We start from the raw sequence: 15,642 nt of genomic DNA, 5'->3' as shown, positions 1-15,642 counted from the left end.
CATTATGTCTGAGTACTAGGCACATTACTAAAGAATTACCACTGGTTCTAGGCTTTTTCATAGGGGAAGAGCCCGAAAATACATTGACAATGAAATAAAATTGTTCCTGATTCAATTTAAGATTATATAAGGTATTTTAAAACTTTTAAAAATGTTACATTTATGTCTAAATTACTTATTTGCCTTATCCTAAAATGCGTAAGTAGTTTCAAAATAATTACCAATATTTTCACTATAGTAAGACTATTGAATGCAATTTGATTTTTTTGTGGTCCTTTATATCCTTGGGATATTAGCCAATATATATATAGTCCCCCCCAAAAAAATAAAAAGGATTAAATTATCTTGAAATTATTCATAAATATGACTCTTAATATTAGTGAACTCTTAGTCTGCTTCTCCATGATCTTGCCCTTCTATGGCATGTTCACTTCTCTATAAGATTTTGCTCTGATGACACTTTTGTGCTCAGAGAAAGAATTGGAAGATAGAGTGAGAAGGCCAATGGAGTCCTGATGTGGAGGTAGAAATTCTGACTTCTCTAAATTGTCACCTCCCATTATAACAGAGCTAGAAGAAGAGGAGAAGAAAAGACTTGTTTCTAACATCAGTAAATCCTTGTCTTCAGATGATCTTTTACTCAAAGATAGCACTCTTGGATATTTTTTAGGTACCAAAAGAGCATCTATTAGTCTCTGTTCCTCTCTTAATCAATCATCTTCAAGCTGAGAGCATTGTCGTACACACCTACGCAGCCCATGCCCTCGAAAGGCTGTTCACTATGCGTGGACCTAACAACGCCACTCTGTGAGTTCTGGATTCCAAGCGGGTTAGATATTTTTAGCTTGGGGCAGGGGTGTGTAATGGTCGAAGATGTGAAAATTTCATTAGTAGTTAGACAAATAAATGTGTACTTTGTCTTATTCCTAAAGGATTTGAAGCAGCTTACCAAATAGATACCTGCTTGCTTTATTTATTGTTTATTTAAGTGCTGGGGGTTGAAACCAGAAATGCTTTTCCACTGAGCTACATTCCTAGAACTTTTTATTTATTTCGAGACAGGGTTTCACTTAGTTGCTGAGGCTGGCCTTTGAATTTTGTGATCCTCCTATCTTAGCCTCCCAAGTCTCTAGGAACATAGGCGTAAAATAGATGCATTCTGACAATAAAGTTAAATAAAGTAGAATAAAGAAAAATAATGGTGGTAAGATTAATAAATAGAACTGTGTATCTGAAGATCCTATATAGTAAAAGAAATTCTCAATTTTACCTGGAGTCTTCTAGCAGCCAAGGGAAAGAGGGGGACAGGGACCTAAAATACTCAGTGTATACGATTCAGATGAAAACAATTCCTCAGAAGGCCTTTCAATAGGAGGTCTTCAGTTAAGAGTGCAGTGAGGTAGTGGTACTCTCAGTTCTGAAAACTCAAACGGTTGAGTCAAAGTGATTGTCTGGAGACCAAGAAAGGCGCTCTTCTGGCCTGATCCAAAGATGGGATGTGGACGAGCGCCTGTGATCCCAGCGACACACTGAGCCCAGACGGGAGGATCACAAGCTCCAGGCCTGCCTGGGTAATGAAGCAAGATGCTATCTTAAAAAGATTTAAAAGAAAAAAAAATAACGACAACAAAAGAAAAAGGGTGGGGGGCGCCCCTGGGGGTATATATCATTGGTGGAAAGCCCCAGGTTCAGTCCCCCTGTACTTCCCACCTAGTCCCCCCAAAAAGGCTGAAGAATGGTGGGCTGCTCGTGTTGTGGCCATTCTGCACAGTGTGTTCATTGAGATTGAGCTCTGGGCAGGAGACGGAAGACAGTTGTAGTTCCACCAAGAACTTGGTGTAGATGCTCTTTGGTCACTTGAAGGGTTGAAAGGACATCCTTTCGGGAGAGTCAAGCCAATCACCTGTCTTCGGGCCCAGAACTGATGCAAAAAATATCTGCTCCACCCCAGGGAAAAACAGACACAGATCCCTGAAATTTGAGTGCTGTTCGTGTTCATTGAACAATGAACCAACGATGCCCTTTGCAGTTTTAGATGGTTTTGGGTTCACCTGGTTTCTTGGTTTGATCAATTGTGTTTCATCCCACATGTGCCTAATTTGGTGCTTAACATAAGTATGTGTAAAAAATTCTTCCAAAGCTGTCTACCAACTGTCGGTGGTGGGAGATGGCTCAGTTTTATGCCAAGAAGTATGATTTAGTAGTTGCCAGGGGTATTCCTGTGATGAGCTCAAGAGTTTGTAGTGACTGAAAGCTGTTTTTTCATCTATAGTTTTACAGCTGCAGAAATCGCACCGTTTGTTGAGATTCTGCTAACAAACCTTTTCAAAGCTCTCACACTTCCTGGCTCTTCAGAAAATGAATATATTATGAAAGGTAGGCCTTCTCCCTGGTGTACAGATGTGACTAAGTGTCTGACCTCAGAGCACAAGGGCAAACCCTCAATATTGTTTACCCAGGTATAGGTAGGTTTAAATACTTTAAAGTAAAAATAATGGCTTCTTTATTAATAACTGTTCTCAGAACCATTTTGCCTACGCTTAATATTGAATCCCTTAGAGAAAACATAGCAAACTGTTTTTTCTTTCCTATGTTGAGTTTCTGAGGGCAAATATCAGATCATGTGGCAACTCTGCCTGTATGCTGTGCTAGGGCTCCGTGAAGCACGGGTGCGCATGACAGGCTCCCAGGGGTCCCTGAGGAGGGCGCCCTGGTGCCAGCTCTAGCTCAGGGATAAGCTTCGCTCTCTTCACTGTTGCATCCCAAAAACAGAGTGTGTGGGTCACAGGAAATGCTTTCCAAACAAACTGGCCCTGATCCTTCCTGCTTGGGTCACGACTCCTGGGGAGTCTTTTTGTGCATCTCGGGGTGTTTGTGGGTTTCCAGCACCTTGAGCGTCTATGGTCTTTGTCGCTGTGTTCCTGAGGGGACCTGGGAATGTGCAGTGTGACGCCTGCTCGGTGAAGCAGGATTCTGCCAGCCCAGGGCAGGCAGGCTCACCCGTCCTGCAGCCCTCTAACCCGTTAGGGAAGCATACAAGCAGTGGGAAGATGAGATTATTTATAATCCTGCCTGAGTTGGTGGCTACACAGTAGCTCATTTCTCCGGGAAGTTTGGGGGGGAGGCAGAGGTGTGCGTCTTCAGCTCAGCCTGAGGAATCAAGCCTGTGTGCATTTAGAGGCGAGAGATCACTCTCTGCCCCTTAACCTGGCACATGCTAGGTGCCTGGCCATCAACATTTATTCTGGAAGTGACGTTTGTGGAAAGAGAACTGTCACACACAGTTAGCTTGCAGATACACTTCTCTCCCATGCCAAATTGTTTTAGGCATCTGTTAATGAGCAGCATTTTTGTAGTATGGACTCTGGTTTTATATGTATTTTCAGATTTTTTTTCTTGGATTCCTAATCTCTTTTTGAGGGAAACAGGCGCTTTTGCTCTCCGTCTGCTCTGGGCCAAGGTCCTTCAAGCTAGGGCTAGCCATTTCTGCCAGTGGTGCAAAATGAGAAGCCTGAGGCAGTTCCTGCCCACACCTGGCGGCTGCTCCTTCCCTCTCTTTGTCCGCCTCTTGAGTCATCTAGTTATTTTTTATTGTCACTTTTAAAAATCTTTACGTTTTGGGCCTTCTGGAAGTACTGAGTATTCCCCAGCTAAATTTTGTTGTCAACCCCTGTCCTAAGAACAGGAGGGGAAAATTACTTTTAAATGCAGAGAGCTGTTTGGGGGGGTATTTGAGGAGTTAGTGGGCTTTCCCCCTCCAGTCACTGTTTTACCCTAAGGTTTAACTAGACTCTTTGTTTTGCTCTTTTTGTATTTTACAGCTATCATGAGAAGTTTCTCCCTCCTGCAAGAAGCCATAATCCCCTATATCCCTACTCTCATCACTCAGCTTACCCAGAAGCTGTTAGCTGTTAGTAAGGTAACGGCCGATTTTGAAAGTGAGGTGGTTTTTCCCTTGCTCCAAACTGTTGGCCCTTGAACTCAGGCCTAGGTGAAGTGTGGGGGAAGGTCTGTGCCTTCTACTGACCAGCAGCTGATGTGCTTTTCTGAAAGCCGAGGATAGAACAGGTCCTCTTTTAAGTATAGACTCAGATTTTGTTCTCATTGTAACACCTTTGTGTAAAAAATCAAGAAAGTACAAATGAACTAAAATTTAGATGGGAGAAGATAAGCTTTGTATGGGCATAAAAGAGAGTATTTATCTACAAAATGACAAACCAGAGTTCTTGTGTCTCTTGTTCCTTGCTCTTACATCCCCAAAATGAAGTTCACTCTTTTGGCCAAAATTTTACATATTTTGATTCATGTGTAAATATTAATACTAAATTTTAAAAATAAAAAATAATTTTGAGGTGGACGATTTTTACAGATGCTAATTTCTAGCTACGCTATGACAAGATAAATTCGAATGAAGTGTGGGAGGGACTTGAGAAACGAGTAGTTATTTTTCAACTGAGTTTTAGGTAAAGAATCTACTTGGGGATAGAGGGAGAAGATAATAGATTCCCTGTCGCTGCCCGAGTACACTCTCGTCGTTTGGCTTAATGTGCTTGGTATGCGTTCCTTGCAAGGTGAATTTTCATTGGAGGAAAATAATTTCCTTGCTTAAAAAGAAAACTGAAAACTGTTGGGTGTGGAGGGTCATCCCTCTGTGACACGGCATGAGACCCACTGGTTGTAAGATCCGTGCGGAGCAGGATTTGGTGTCCCGGCTCTGCTCAGGTCCTGCATGCACCACTGTCTCCAAGAGCACACAGGCGTAAGACATGTCTCCAAGGTAGGGACTGAGGCTTCTGTAATCACTTCTCTTACAGTGGACTTTTGACCATTAAAAAAAAAAATCCAGACAGGGCTGGGGTGTAGCTTAGTGGGAGCATGTTTGTCTAACATGCTTGAGGTCCTGGCTTCCATCCCCGGTGCTAACAGGAAGAAAGAAAGTAATCCAAACAAATAAGTATTAATTTCGTGGATTTTTTTCCCTTAATACTCATTTTTTAAGATATGTTTTAGAAAGGTTAGGTGTGTTTTATGTTTAATGATATTTATTATAGTCACTTGGATTATGAGAGGAATAATTAGGTTTGGGGGATTCTCTTGGGTTTTTCTGATTTCAGAACCCGAGCAAGCCTCACTTCAATCACTACATGTTCGAGGCCATCTGCTTGGCCATAAGGATAACCTGCAAAGCCAACCCTGCTGCGGTGGTGAACTTTGAGGAGGCTTTATTTCTGGTGTTTACCGAAATTTTACAAAATGATGTACAAGGTAGGGAACCTGCGTTTTTGGTGATGGGCGGAAGCCAGATGGTGGCACTTTGCGGCTCTGCGAGGTGCGCCTGCGCCCTGGAGCCACTGCCTCTGGGGCCAACGGCTGCTTCTACTTTGTTTGACAGAGTTTATTCCGTACGTCTTTCAAGTGATGTCTTTGCTTCTGGAAACGCACAAAAATGACATCCCGTCTTCCTACATGGCCTTATTTCCTCACCTACTACAGCCAGTGCTTTGGGAAAGAACAGGGAACATCCCTGCCCTGGTGCGGCTGCTCCAGGCGTTCCTAGAGCGTGGCTCCAACACCATAGCCAGCGCCGCGGCTGACAGGATTGTGAGTGGGGCGTGTTTAGAATTCCAATTTTCTAAGGTAGCTTGAAGAAACTAGGAATGGTAGGATTTTAGTTTTTCTTTGTTTAAAATAATTAAACGTTATAAAATGAAAAGTAATAAGTAGAAAATGTTAATGTATGGTTTAATCCTTGAGTTATTACTTACGTGTATTCATGGCGGGAGAAAAAAGGCAGAAAGGTTAATTTCAAGAACTTAACTTAGGGGCTTTTTACAGTGGGATTTCCCCCCTACCTTTCAGAAGTAAGAACTAAAGAGAAAAGGAAAAGTAGAATATTCAGCGTGAACCCCTTTTCAAAGTACGTATCGCCTGTTTGGGAATAATTAATCTTTACCTCTTAAATTGTTTATCATTTGATATGTTGTAGCCCGGGTTACTGGGTGTCTTCCAGAAGTTGATTGCATCAAAAGCAAATGACCACCAAGGTTTCTATCTTCTAAATAGTATAATAGAACACATGCCTCCGTGAGTATGACTACATGACCTTGTGCATTTAATCAGGTTTTTGTTAGGTGCTCAGAAAAATGCTGGATTTTCATTGTTGTTTATTCAATTCTTTAGTGAATCCGTTGACCAGTACCGGAAACAAATTTTCCTTCTACTGTTCCAAAGACTTCAGAATTCCAAAACAACAAAGTTTATCAAGAGTAAGTAAATTATTTTGGGTGATTTACAGCAGCAGATGGAAATTAGCCTAAAACCCTTAAACTTTGTGATTAGATAATGTACTTTTTATCCTTTGTAAACTTTGCATAGAAAATACCTTGAAAATGTGTTTTGCTAACTGTAGTTTCAAACGGGTTATTATGCTCCATAGTTTGCTTTATATTAAGTTTAGGTATTAAAACCCTTTTCCAGTAGAAATAGTGTAAAGAAATACAAATCAGAGATTGCACATAAAGGTTTATAACATAAAGACAGAAATCTCTAGGTTAAATTGCCTCAGAAGATAAATGCAATGCCAAGGGTAGTTGCTGGTTTAATGATTTTGCATGGGTGGTGAGTCCTTCTCCTGACATTCTGCATTTTCTCTTAACAGGTTTCTTAGTTTTTATTAATTTGTATTGCATAAAATATGGGGCGCTAGCGTTACAAGAAATATTTGATGGTATACAACCAAAGTAAGTTGGGTTTTTATTAAATTTTGTTTTTAAAAGAGTATGGTTTGACCAGTATCTATTTAAGGGGTGATTTCACGGTTCTTGGTTTGGTGGGTAGTTAGTATCTTTGTTGTTTCTAAAATATTCTTAGGTGTGGAATTGTAAAGAAAGAACCCTGTGATCATTTTCCTAATTCTCAAAAGTTCCCTAACCTCTGGCATTCTCTCTGCTATGTCAGATAACACAAAGTACTGTTATCTTTATCTTATTTTTTTAGTTGTAGTTGGACACAATACCTTAATTTTATTTATTTATATGTGGTGCTGAGGATTGAACCCAGGGCCTCTCATGGGCTAGGCTAATGGTGTACCGCTGAGCCCCAGCCCCTCATAGAATTTATTAAAGCATAAGTGTGAAAGATTTTGCATCATTTAGAATTGTTGAAAACAATTACTTCCAGTGTCTTTTCAATAATATATAATGATTGGCCAAATCATTTTTTAAAAAATAATGGGGCTGGGGATGTGGCTCAAGTGCGCTCGCCTGGCATGCGTGCGGCCCGGGTTCGATCCTCAGCACCACATACAAACAAAGATGTTGTGTCCGCTGAAAACTAAAAAATAAATATTAAAAAATTCTCTCTTTTTTTAAAAAAAAAAAGTCATTAACATGGACACTTAAAGTTACATAAGCAAACAAATTTGTGAAGTTTATGATCCAGAAATGTTTTAAAACCAGTCACTGCTGATGGTGGAATGATGGGGTCATTTGTTTTGGGTTTTGTTGGTTTCGTTTGTTTTCAGCACAGGGGATTGAACCCAGGGGTGCTCTACCACTGAACTGGGTATCCCCAGCTCTTATAATTCTTTATTTTGAGACACAGCTGACTTGCCTGGGCAGGCCTTGAACTTGCCGTCTTCCTACCTTAGCCTCCAGAGTCACTGGGATTCCAGGCGTCACTGTGCTTGACTGATTGGGTGGGTGTTTGTTTTTGGTACCAGGCATTGAACCCAAGGCACTTGACCACTGAACCACCTCCCCACCCCCACCCCCCCTTTTTTTTCCTTCTTCTTTTTTTTTTTTAATTTGATATCTTGCTACTTTGCTGAGGCTGGCTTTGAACTTGTGAACCTCCTGCCTCAGCCGCCCAAGCCACTGGGATTGTAGGCTTGCACCACTGTGCCAGGCTCTGATGCTGTAGTTTAAAAGCATAAAAGACCAGAACCAAACAAAGCTGCAAAGCTTCTCCTTCGTAATCGTGTGGGTGAGGTTTATTCACAAAAGATGGTGGCAGTTGACCATAGGGTAGAGGTTGATAGGGAGGTTTTTAGTTCAGCTAACCAATAGTAGGAGTCTTTTTATTTAGCAGTTTACTCACTTCATAAAGAGTCACTGAGTACAAATAAAAATATTCAACCCTATTTATAGTGGTAATATTATTAACATTGAGTGTTTATTTTGCTATTGGTTAACAGAATGTTTGGAATGGTTTTGGAAAAAATCATAATTCCTGAAATTCAGAAAGTATCTGGAAATGTAGAGAAAAAGATCTGTGCTGTTGGCATAACCAAATTACTAACAGAATGTCCCCCAATGATGGATACCGAATATACCAAGCTATGGTAAGTGCTCCATGCCGAGCTTCTCCCCTGGTACTGTCAGGTCTAAGCCATGGGTTGTGCATCCCTCTGAGCCTAGAAGGGTCCTGTTTTATGGTGGTGGTTCACGGGCCTTCTTCAAGGGCTGTTCTAGATGATTTCCAAGACTGTTTTGTGACAGCCTTAACCAAGAAAGCCCCACCAAGCCGGCTTTTGAATTTAGAAATAGGAACTTTGGGGGCAGGAGAGGCGCCTGCCTGTCAGCACAGGTGTCTCGGTGGCTTTCCTCTTCTTGACCTCTCACCTCTGCTTCTTCCTTTTGGATCTACGCAGGCAGCTCTTCCCCAGAGTGATCTGGCAGCTGAGTGCTCGCTTTTCTAACTAACCTCCTATCATTCATTCAAGCTCCTTGGTTTGGTTTAACATTGAATTGTTTCTTAAAAATAAATTGAGGTGCTCTTGCCAAAGGAGTTGAAGGTTTCTGGATAGGAGTAAGCACTGTGGCCATCTTACTTCCAAAATTCCCTTCCTGCTCCTCAGACTGGGGAGTCTAGTTTTATTTCTTGGAGGAGTTGTTGCTTTTAAGTCTTTGAAGTGTTTTCTCAAGCTTTTGTCTCGTTTTCTTCCACACTAGGACTCCTTTATTACAGTCTCTGATTGGCCTTTTTGAGTTACCCGAGGATGACACCATTCCAGATGAGGAGCATTTCATTGACATCGAAGACACCCCAGGTTACCAGACTGCCTTCTCACAGTTGGCATTTGCTGGGAAAAAAGAGCATGACCCTGTAGGTCAGATGGTGAACAACCCCAAAATTCACCTGGCACAGTCACTTCACAAGCTGTCTACCGCCTGTCCGGGAAGGGTAGGTGTCTCTGTGTCACAGAGCTTTGGCTGGTGGAAGCGAGAGGATAGTAGAGTGGTTGGGTGTGTGTTTCCACTGGGCAGGTGATCACACTGCAGCCCACCGAGTTTAGATCTGAAGTATATTTTTTAATTTAAATGATGAGCCCTTTTTCCGTATTATATACAGCAAGTATATTCTAAATGAAGGTTTTAGGAGTGAAAATAAAAGGAGAAAAATCCTTGAATGGAAATGTGTTTCTCAGTATAAAATAATCCTGGCACTTGTATTTTTACATTAAATGGTGGATCGTGGTGTAAATCTCATGCAGCTGTGTAGCTGTACTATGTGTGACCTGATTTTGTTTTGTTAGGGAGGTCTTCAGACACAGAAACAGCTCAATAACCTGTCACAGACTCGGCTGTGATGGTCACCAGGACTTGGCCTTCTCCTCTCATTTTTTTTTTTTTCTTTGTAGAGAATTTTAGAGCAAGTATTAGACATCATGTCATTTCACCCTGAGTACTTCATTGTGCCTCGTGAACCAATAAGGACTTTTCCAGCATGTGGTTTCCCTCTCTTGCAGGTTCCATCCATGGTGAGCACCAGCCTCAATGCAGAAGCGCTCCAGTACCTCCAAGGCTACCTCCAGGCAGCCAGTGTGACACTGATGTGAGCTGCGTTTTCCTAACTGGCTAAACCCAGCACGGTTTCTTAGGAAATCACAGACTTCTGAGCACGGTTGCATTTAAACAAAAATGCAAGTTTTCCTTTTGAATGTGTCATAGATTCCATCTTGTAAAGGATATTAAATGTTGCTTTAAGCTGAACCTTGAGCAAATTAGGTGGTTTGTGTGATCCTAAATATAAGTGGGTGGCTTTTCTAGTTTTCAGCTTCGAGGGATAAGTATTAATAGTTCAGTGTCTGACATTGATTTGAACGTCTGCATGAGTTGGATAATTTTAAGTTTTTGCAGACACCACCTGTGGAGGCTTCTTCTGTTACTAAATCCTTTATTTTGAAGCTGTTGCCATTCGTGTTTCTCTCACCCTTTGTAGTTTTTTGTCTGTTTTTCTTTAAGCTTTTATTGGAAATGTAAGAATCACTTGTGTAACTTGCCAGGCAGCACACATTTAATAGTTACAAGTCTGTAATCAGCAATAAAGTAAACCCTAAGACGTGCATCTAAGAACATCACAAGGGTAGGTTCTCGGTGCTGTCTGATACTTTTATAATGAAGAACTTCTTCAGATTCTCCCCCCTCCCCTCTAGACTCCATAAAATCCTGATTTCTAAACCAGTTCAATCCCAATTAATCTTTTTTTTCCTTTTTTTAATGTCTGTATACACACACACACAGAGAGAGGGAACGGAGGCATGTAAATTTAGGACTGAACCCAGGGCAACAGCATGAGTTTGGGACAGGCACTTCCTGCTATGGGGGACGTCCTCTGCTGGCTCCACAGGTGGGCACCGAAGGGTGCCTGAGACAGTGGGATGGTGAGATCTTTTCCAGTCCCCTTCCTTCTGAAGGTCAAAGGTGTCTTGACTTCCGCTTCATGGAATCTGAGGTCTAGGGCAGCCAGGCTGCACTGGCTCTCTGGTGGCCTGGCCTGCAGAGTTCTGTAGTGTCTGTTTTTAGGGAGTGGAGAGTCAGAATATCTAAATTTGGTGAGGCAGTTTACTTGGGCTGGATTGGTCACTTCTCCATTCATTGTAGTGGATTTATCAGAGAAGGTATTGATTCCTTTTTTCTTTTCAATCTCATGCACCTGGCTTGAATGTTTTTATGTATTGTTTTTGTAGTGCTGCTGGAGAAATTTCTAGTAATCAGAGTGTATTTCCACCATCAGATCGTTCTGATGGTTTTCACACAGCAGTGGATATAGTCCTGTTTGGGCTTACATGCTCATTGGAAGGATATTGAGGTGTTATTGGCGTCTGTTTTTTAAATACAAAGAATTTTTAAAGAAAGCCTTTAAAAAGCTGGAAAAGAAAATCGACGGTGATAGCTCGTTTGCTCCGATTTTCTCGGCCTGGCTCTTGCTGATGCTGTGGGACAGTTAAAGTGCGCAGTGGGGACTGTTATGGAGGGCGCGGGCTCAGCATCTGAACTCGGGATGGATCAGTTCCTCAGCATTTTCCTTCCTCGGGTTGAAAGATTGAGTACACGGTTTAAAATGCTTTCTGTTGAGGCTTCTCATCCCATCATCTGAGGCAGCTTTCCCAGTTGGCTTTTAAAGGTCATGTTGACACACGGCAGACTGCGGTGTTGGAGGGGCATTTTGCGCAGTGATTCTAGTTCAGTGGTGATGCTCAAGCTCTAGCCATGAGGCTCCAACAGCAGGTCTGTTACTGTGACCTGGAGCAGATGACTGGACCCTCTTCTGAAAGGTGAGCGGATACTGTCCACCTTTAGAGTGGTTGCCTGGCTCGGTGGCACACACCTGTAATCCCAGTGGCTTGGTAAACTGAGGCAGGAGGCTCGTGAATTCGAAGCCAGCCCCAGCATCTTAGCGAGACTGTCTTTAACTAAATATAAAAAGGCCTGGGCAGTGGCTCAATGGTTAAGTGCCCCTGAGTTCAAACCCTGGTACCATTAATCAAACCCTGGTACCATTAACAGGAGGAAAAAAAAGAAAAGAAATTTAACCTTCTCAGGATAAGCACTGGACGGACATAAAAGCTGGGGCTGAGGCCGGGACCAGGCTGGGAGGGGGTTTTCTCCTGAGCAGCGCTGACACCGCCTCATCCTGCTGATGATGCCACAGCCCTGGCGGGTGAGAAACTGCGGAACACATCTGGGCCTGGACGAACCCCACACAGGGCCTTTGTACACTGAAGGGGGCCACTGTCAATTTTCAAGCTGCTGTTGGGTCCACTGGTTCTCTCTGCTATCTGATCATCTTTTTACAAACTTTTTTTTTCCTTCTAGACAAAACTTATTTTAAATGTATTTGTCTTTGAAAATTTGGATGATACAGAAAAATATTTAAAAATTAAAGATCATTCAAATTCCTGTTTGAAACCCTGATTCTTTTTGTTTTTTCCCCTAAACAGTTGATACCTTGCCTACAGTTCTGTTATGTTTAACTTTCTTAAACATTTAATGTTCATTGGTAGATACAGCCATCACTGGGTGTGCTCTGTCGTTTGATCCGTCTACAGCAACAGCCCTCATTGGGCACCTTGGAGGGGTACTTGAGGACCAGCTTTGGAGGTGAGCATCCTGTTTGCTCCGTGTCTGTGTCCCACCCCCTGCCAGCTGTTGGGCCAGCACCATGTGCATCATGGGGGACTGCACAGCGCACCCCTATTCACGTGGGCCTTTCTTTTGCTGCCATTTTGAGGAGTGAAAATAGCATTTCTTTACCACGGGGTTAACCACCCTGGCATTTAAACCTGTGGCATGCACCAAGACCAGTAAAGAGCGTTGGAGCTGAGCCAAGGCTGCTCGGCTGCTCCCCAAGGCCACATCCTCAGCCCTGGCCACCTTTCCAGTTTGTACGTCCTGCCTTCACTTTCCCATGTTGACATCAGTGGCATTTCACTCTGTTAGAGCTATTTCCTGTGCTTTGCCTGCACTTCCCTTTGAAAAGCTGAGAGCGAGCACAGTGCCTGAGTTGGTGTGACGGCACTGTGTGTGTGCCAAGGTCACATCTTCCTCCCTGCACCATCAAGAGAGCGTGTGACAGGCCACGTGGACCGTAGGCCTCCCCTCATGTGCCTGCGTCCAGTGCTCAGAGGCCATCTCCATTTCACCTTGTCACCTTCAGATTGTTTGTAGTCTTCCTGGAAAGCACCAGCGTCCTCTCAGATCTGAGTGTGTGGCACTTGGGGCTGCTGCCCCTGCTCTGTGGGCAGATGGGTGCCAAGCCCCACTGACCTGTGACAGCCAATTCCTGGGCCCTGGCTTCCTGGGGGGTCAACAGGATACACCCTCCACTTTATTGTTTGCTGATGGCCGCCTTTCCCATGCCCCTTGCTGTTCATGTCTGTGCTCAGCCTAAAGCTGGAACCCCATGTGTCCCCCCCCCCCCACCCTTCTCCTTTGGTTTTACTTTTTTTTCGTCCCTGAATTGAACCCAGGGGTGATTAACCACTGAGCCATGTCCCTAGCCCCTCCACCCCAGCCCCCGAAGTTGTCAGTGGACTGTTTGTATACAGTGCTGAGAATGGAACCCAGTGCTCTATCACCTACCATGGAGCCACGCCCACGCCCCAGCCCTTTTTAAATGTTTGAGAGAAAGGGTGTCCCTTAATTGCTGAGGTTGACTTTAAACTTGTGATCCTCTGGCTTCAGCCTCCCTAGCCACTGGGTTGGCACACACCACCATGCCTGGCTGTTGTTTGGTTTTAAGGTGTGTTTTGGTTTGACAGTCTTCATAGGTCAACCTTAGTCCTGAGGTACAAGAACTTGCCTGGTCTCCCCAGAGTGAGCTGGGATTAAAACCCACCTTAGCCACCATTGGTTTGGCAGAAGTCGGGGACAATCCCTTGATGAGGGCATGTAAGAACCCTGGATGCTCCTTAGTGTACTATCAGCTGCCCTGTTGACTGGGAGCCCCGCCCACATCCCCAGCAGCAGTCCAAAAAGTTGAATATTTGTTCTGAAACCCAAATCCTTGCTTGTTTCTTTATACAAATACAGTGGCTCAGGTATGTGACTCTAAGGCAAGACTTGTTCTTCATGAACCCTTTGAAAATAACTTGTGGCTTGAGCAACACTGGCCATAGGCTAATGGACACCCCCACCCAGGGTGCCACCACCGTTCACAGTTTGGGATTATTGTTTGGTGCTGGGGACTGAATCCAAGGGCACTTTACCACTGAGGTATATCCGCAGTCTCCAAGATGTCACTGGGATCACAGGAGTGCACCCAGCTTGGGAGCTGTTTTTTGTATGAAGCCATTTACCTCTTGTGCTTTCTAAGAGGGAAAGACTTGAGTGTCTGAAGTCTAAATGGGCAACGTGAAAGGCACTTTCCATGGAAGGAGGGGAGCATCTCAGACATGATGGTAAAGGAGACAGACAAAATGGGAGGGGGTTTATCATGCAGACAGAGCCACTCTTTTTGGGTCTGGAGGGGGAGTGATGTACCTGGGTTTCTGCAGCAAATAGCAGCTGAGAAAATATCCAAAGTCTCTCCAGGTGGGTCCAGCAGGGCAGGGGGAGGGATGTGGCAGGCCGGAGATGAAGCAGAAGTGTTGTAGGGAGGCCAGGCAGAGCCCCCAACCCCCAGGCATCTTGCCCTCCTGCTGTGAGTTAGGGTGCCCCCCCCCCCAGCCCTCCCCTAATGATGTTGAGGGAAGCCCAAGTACCTGTGTTCAGAATCAGGTGTAGTGCTTCTGGAATCCAGATGCCCAGGCCACCCTCCATTTTGCCAGAGCAAGAGGATTTACAGGGCAGGTGCCACCCAAAGGAGCACTGGTCATACTAGAATAGTAGTGGGAACTCGGGGCTAAACGCATGTTCCTGTCCCTCTCCAGACCTGCTGCGCCAAAAGCTCTGCGATTGGCTAAGAAATCGAAGCCAATGGGAACATGACCCAGAGATCTTTTGAGCTGCCTTCCAGCTGACAAAGTGCACGCTCAATGTGGGCAAATTATGACGTAGCAAAACGAGTTCACTTTTGAAAGATAAAGTGGCCAAAATTTTGAAAATAGAATTTGTGGTCACAAAACGGGAGGGGCTCATATTTTAAAGGTGAAGTTAGCAGTTTCAGTTTTGCCTGAGGGGTCAGTCCTGGAGACAAAACTGCATTGCTACTCACCTGTACTCCCTGTCCAGCCAGGCTGGCAAAGGTCTGAGGACTGCCTGTGTTCTTGTCTGTCATCTGCTGCAGCCTTTGTTGTCCATAAATTCAAGGAACCAGGGAAACAACTTATTAGAACCCAGAGAATTTGGAGGCATGCATTTCAAACTGGCCCTCATATTGCCAACAGGATCTGCTCGGCAAGCCCCCACACAGGATAAGGTGTGGACACCAGGGAGCCAGACCCCAAGGGAATATCTGCACAGAAACAAAGGCCCAAGGGATTTGCAAACCAGAGCATCTCAAGCCAACCTGGGTCCCTTAGCAGCCAGAAAGAAGCAGAGTCCTTAGGGCGCCCCGCCTACCAATCCGTCAGAACACAGTGATGACCTAGGGTGGGGGTGGGTAGGCTGCTAGCCCTGCCTAAGGAACGGGGACCCACGCACTGGGGCTGTGAAGTCGAGTGCTGACGCCCTATGGCCACGCAGGTGCTGCCTTCCATTTAAACAATTGCTGTGGCTGCACAGACTGCCCCGCTGCTGCCGTTGCAGTCTTCCTGGGCGCATGGTCGAAGCAGTTTGTGGGGTTCTTTGGTTCTGGTTTGGTCTGCAGTGCCTGGGACTGGACCCACGGTCTCACAAATGCTGGACAGGCAATCTACCACCCAGCCCCAGCGTGGTTTTAAGTGTTTATGAAAGAATATACAAAGGACTTTAAAAATTT

At 44.3% G+C, this 15,642-nt stretch overlaps 1 protein-coding gene across 2 annotated transcripts in view; it reads left to right on the top strand.

The window, feature by feature from the left end:
- The window catches only part of Cse1l (chromosome segregation 1 like), a 43,758-nt gene extending 33,766 nt beyond the window's left edge, over window positions 1–9,992 (top strand). For both annotated transcript variants that reach the window (XM_071609005.1, XM_027946423.3), the window contains 11 exons: window positions 671–807; window positions 2,273–2,376; window positions 3,822–3,919; window positions 5,115–5,265; window positions 5,393–5,601; window positions 5,987–6,084; window positions 6,181–6,266; window positions 6,659–6,740; window positions 8,195–8,341; window positions 8,952–9,183; window positions 9,749–9,992. In XM_071609005.1, the coding sequence (XP_071465106.1) occupies window positions 671–807; window positions 2,273–2,376; window positions 3,822–3,919; window positions 5,115–5,265; window positions 5,393–5,601; window positions 5,987–6,084; window positions 6,181–6,266; window positions 6,659–6,740; window positions 8,195–8,341; window positions 8,952–9,183; window positions 9,749–9,838 (1,434 nt within the window). In that variant the 3' untranslated portion in view covers window positions 9,839–9,992. The remainder of the gene's footprint in view (window positions 1–670; window positions 808–2,272; window positions 2,377–3,821; window positions 3,920–5,114; window positions 5,266–5,392; window positions 5,602–5,986; window positions 6,085–6,180; window positions 6,267–6,658; window positions 6,741–8,194; window positions 8,342–8,951; window positions 9,184–9,748) is intronic.
- The last annotated feature ends 5,650 nt before the right edge of the window (window positions 9,993–15,642 follow it).

The sequence above is a fragment of the Marmota flaviventris genome, chromosome 2 (assembly GCF_047511675.1).
Source record: "Marmota flaviventris isolate mMarFla1 chromosome 2, mMarFla1.hap1, whole genome shotgun sequence".
Taxonomy (NCBI): domain Eukaryota; kingdom Metazoa; phylum Chordata; class Mammalia; order Rodentia; family Sciuridae; genus Marmota; species Marmota flaviventris.
Note: the sequence above shows the minus strand (reverse complement) of the source record. Positions and strands in the feature narration are given on the sequence as shown.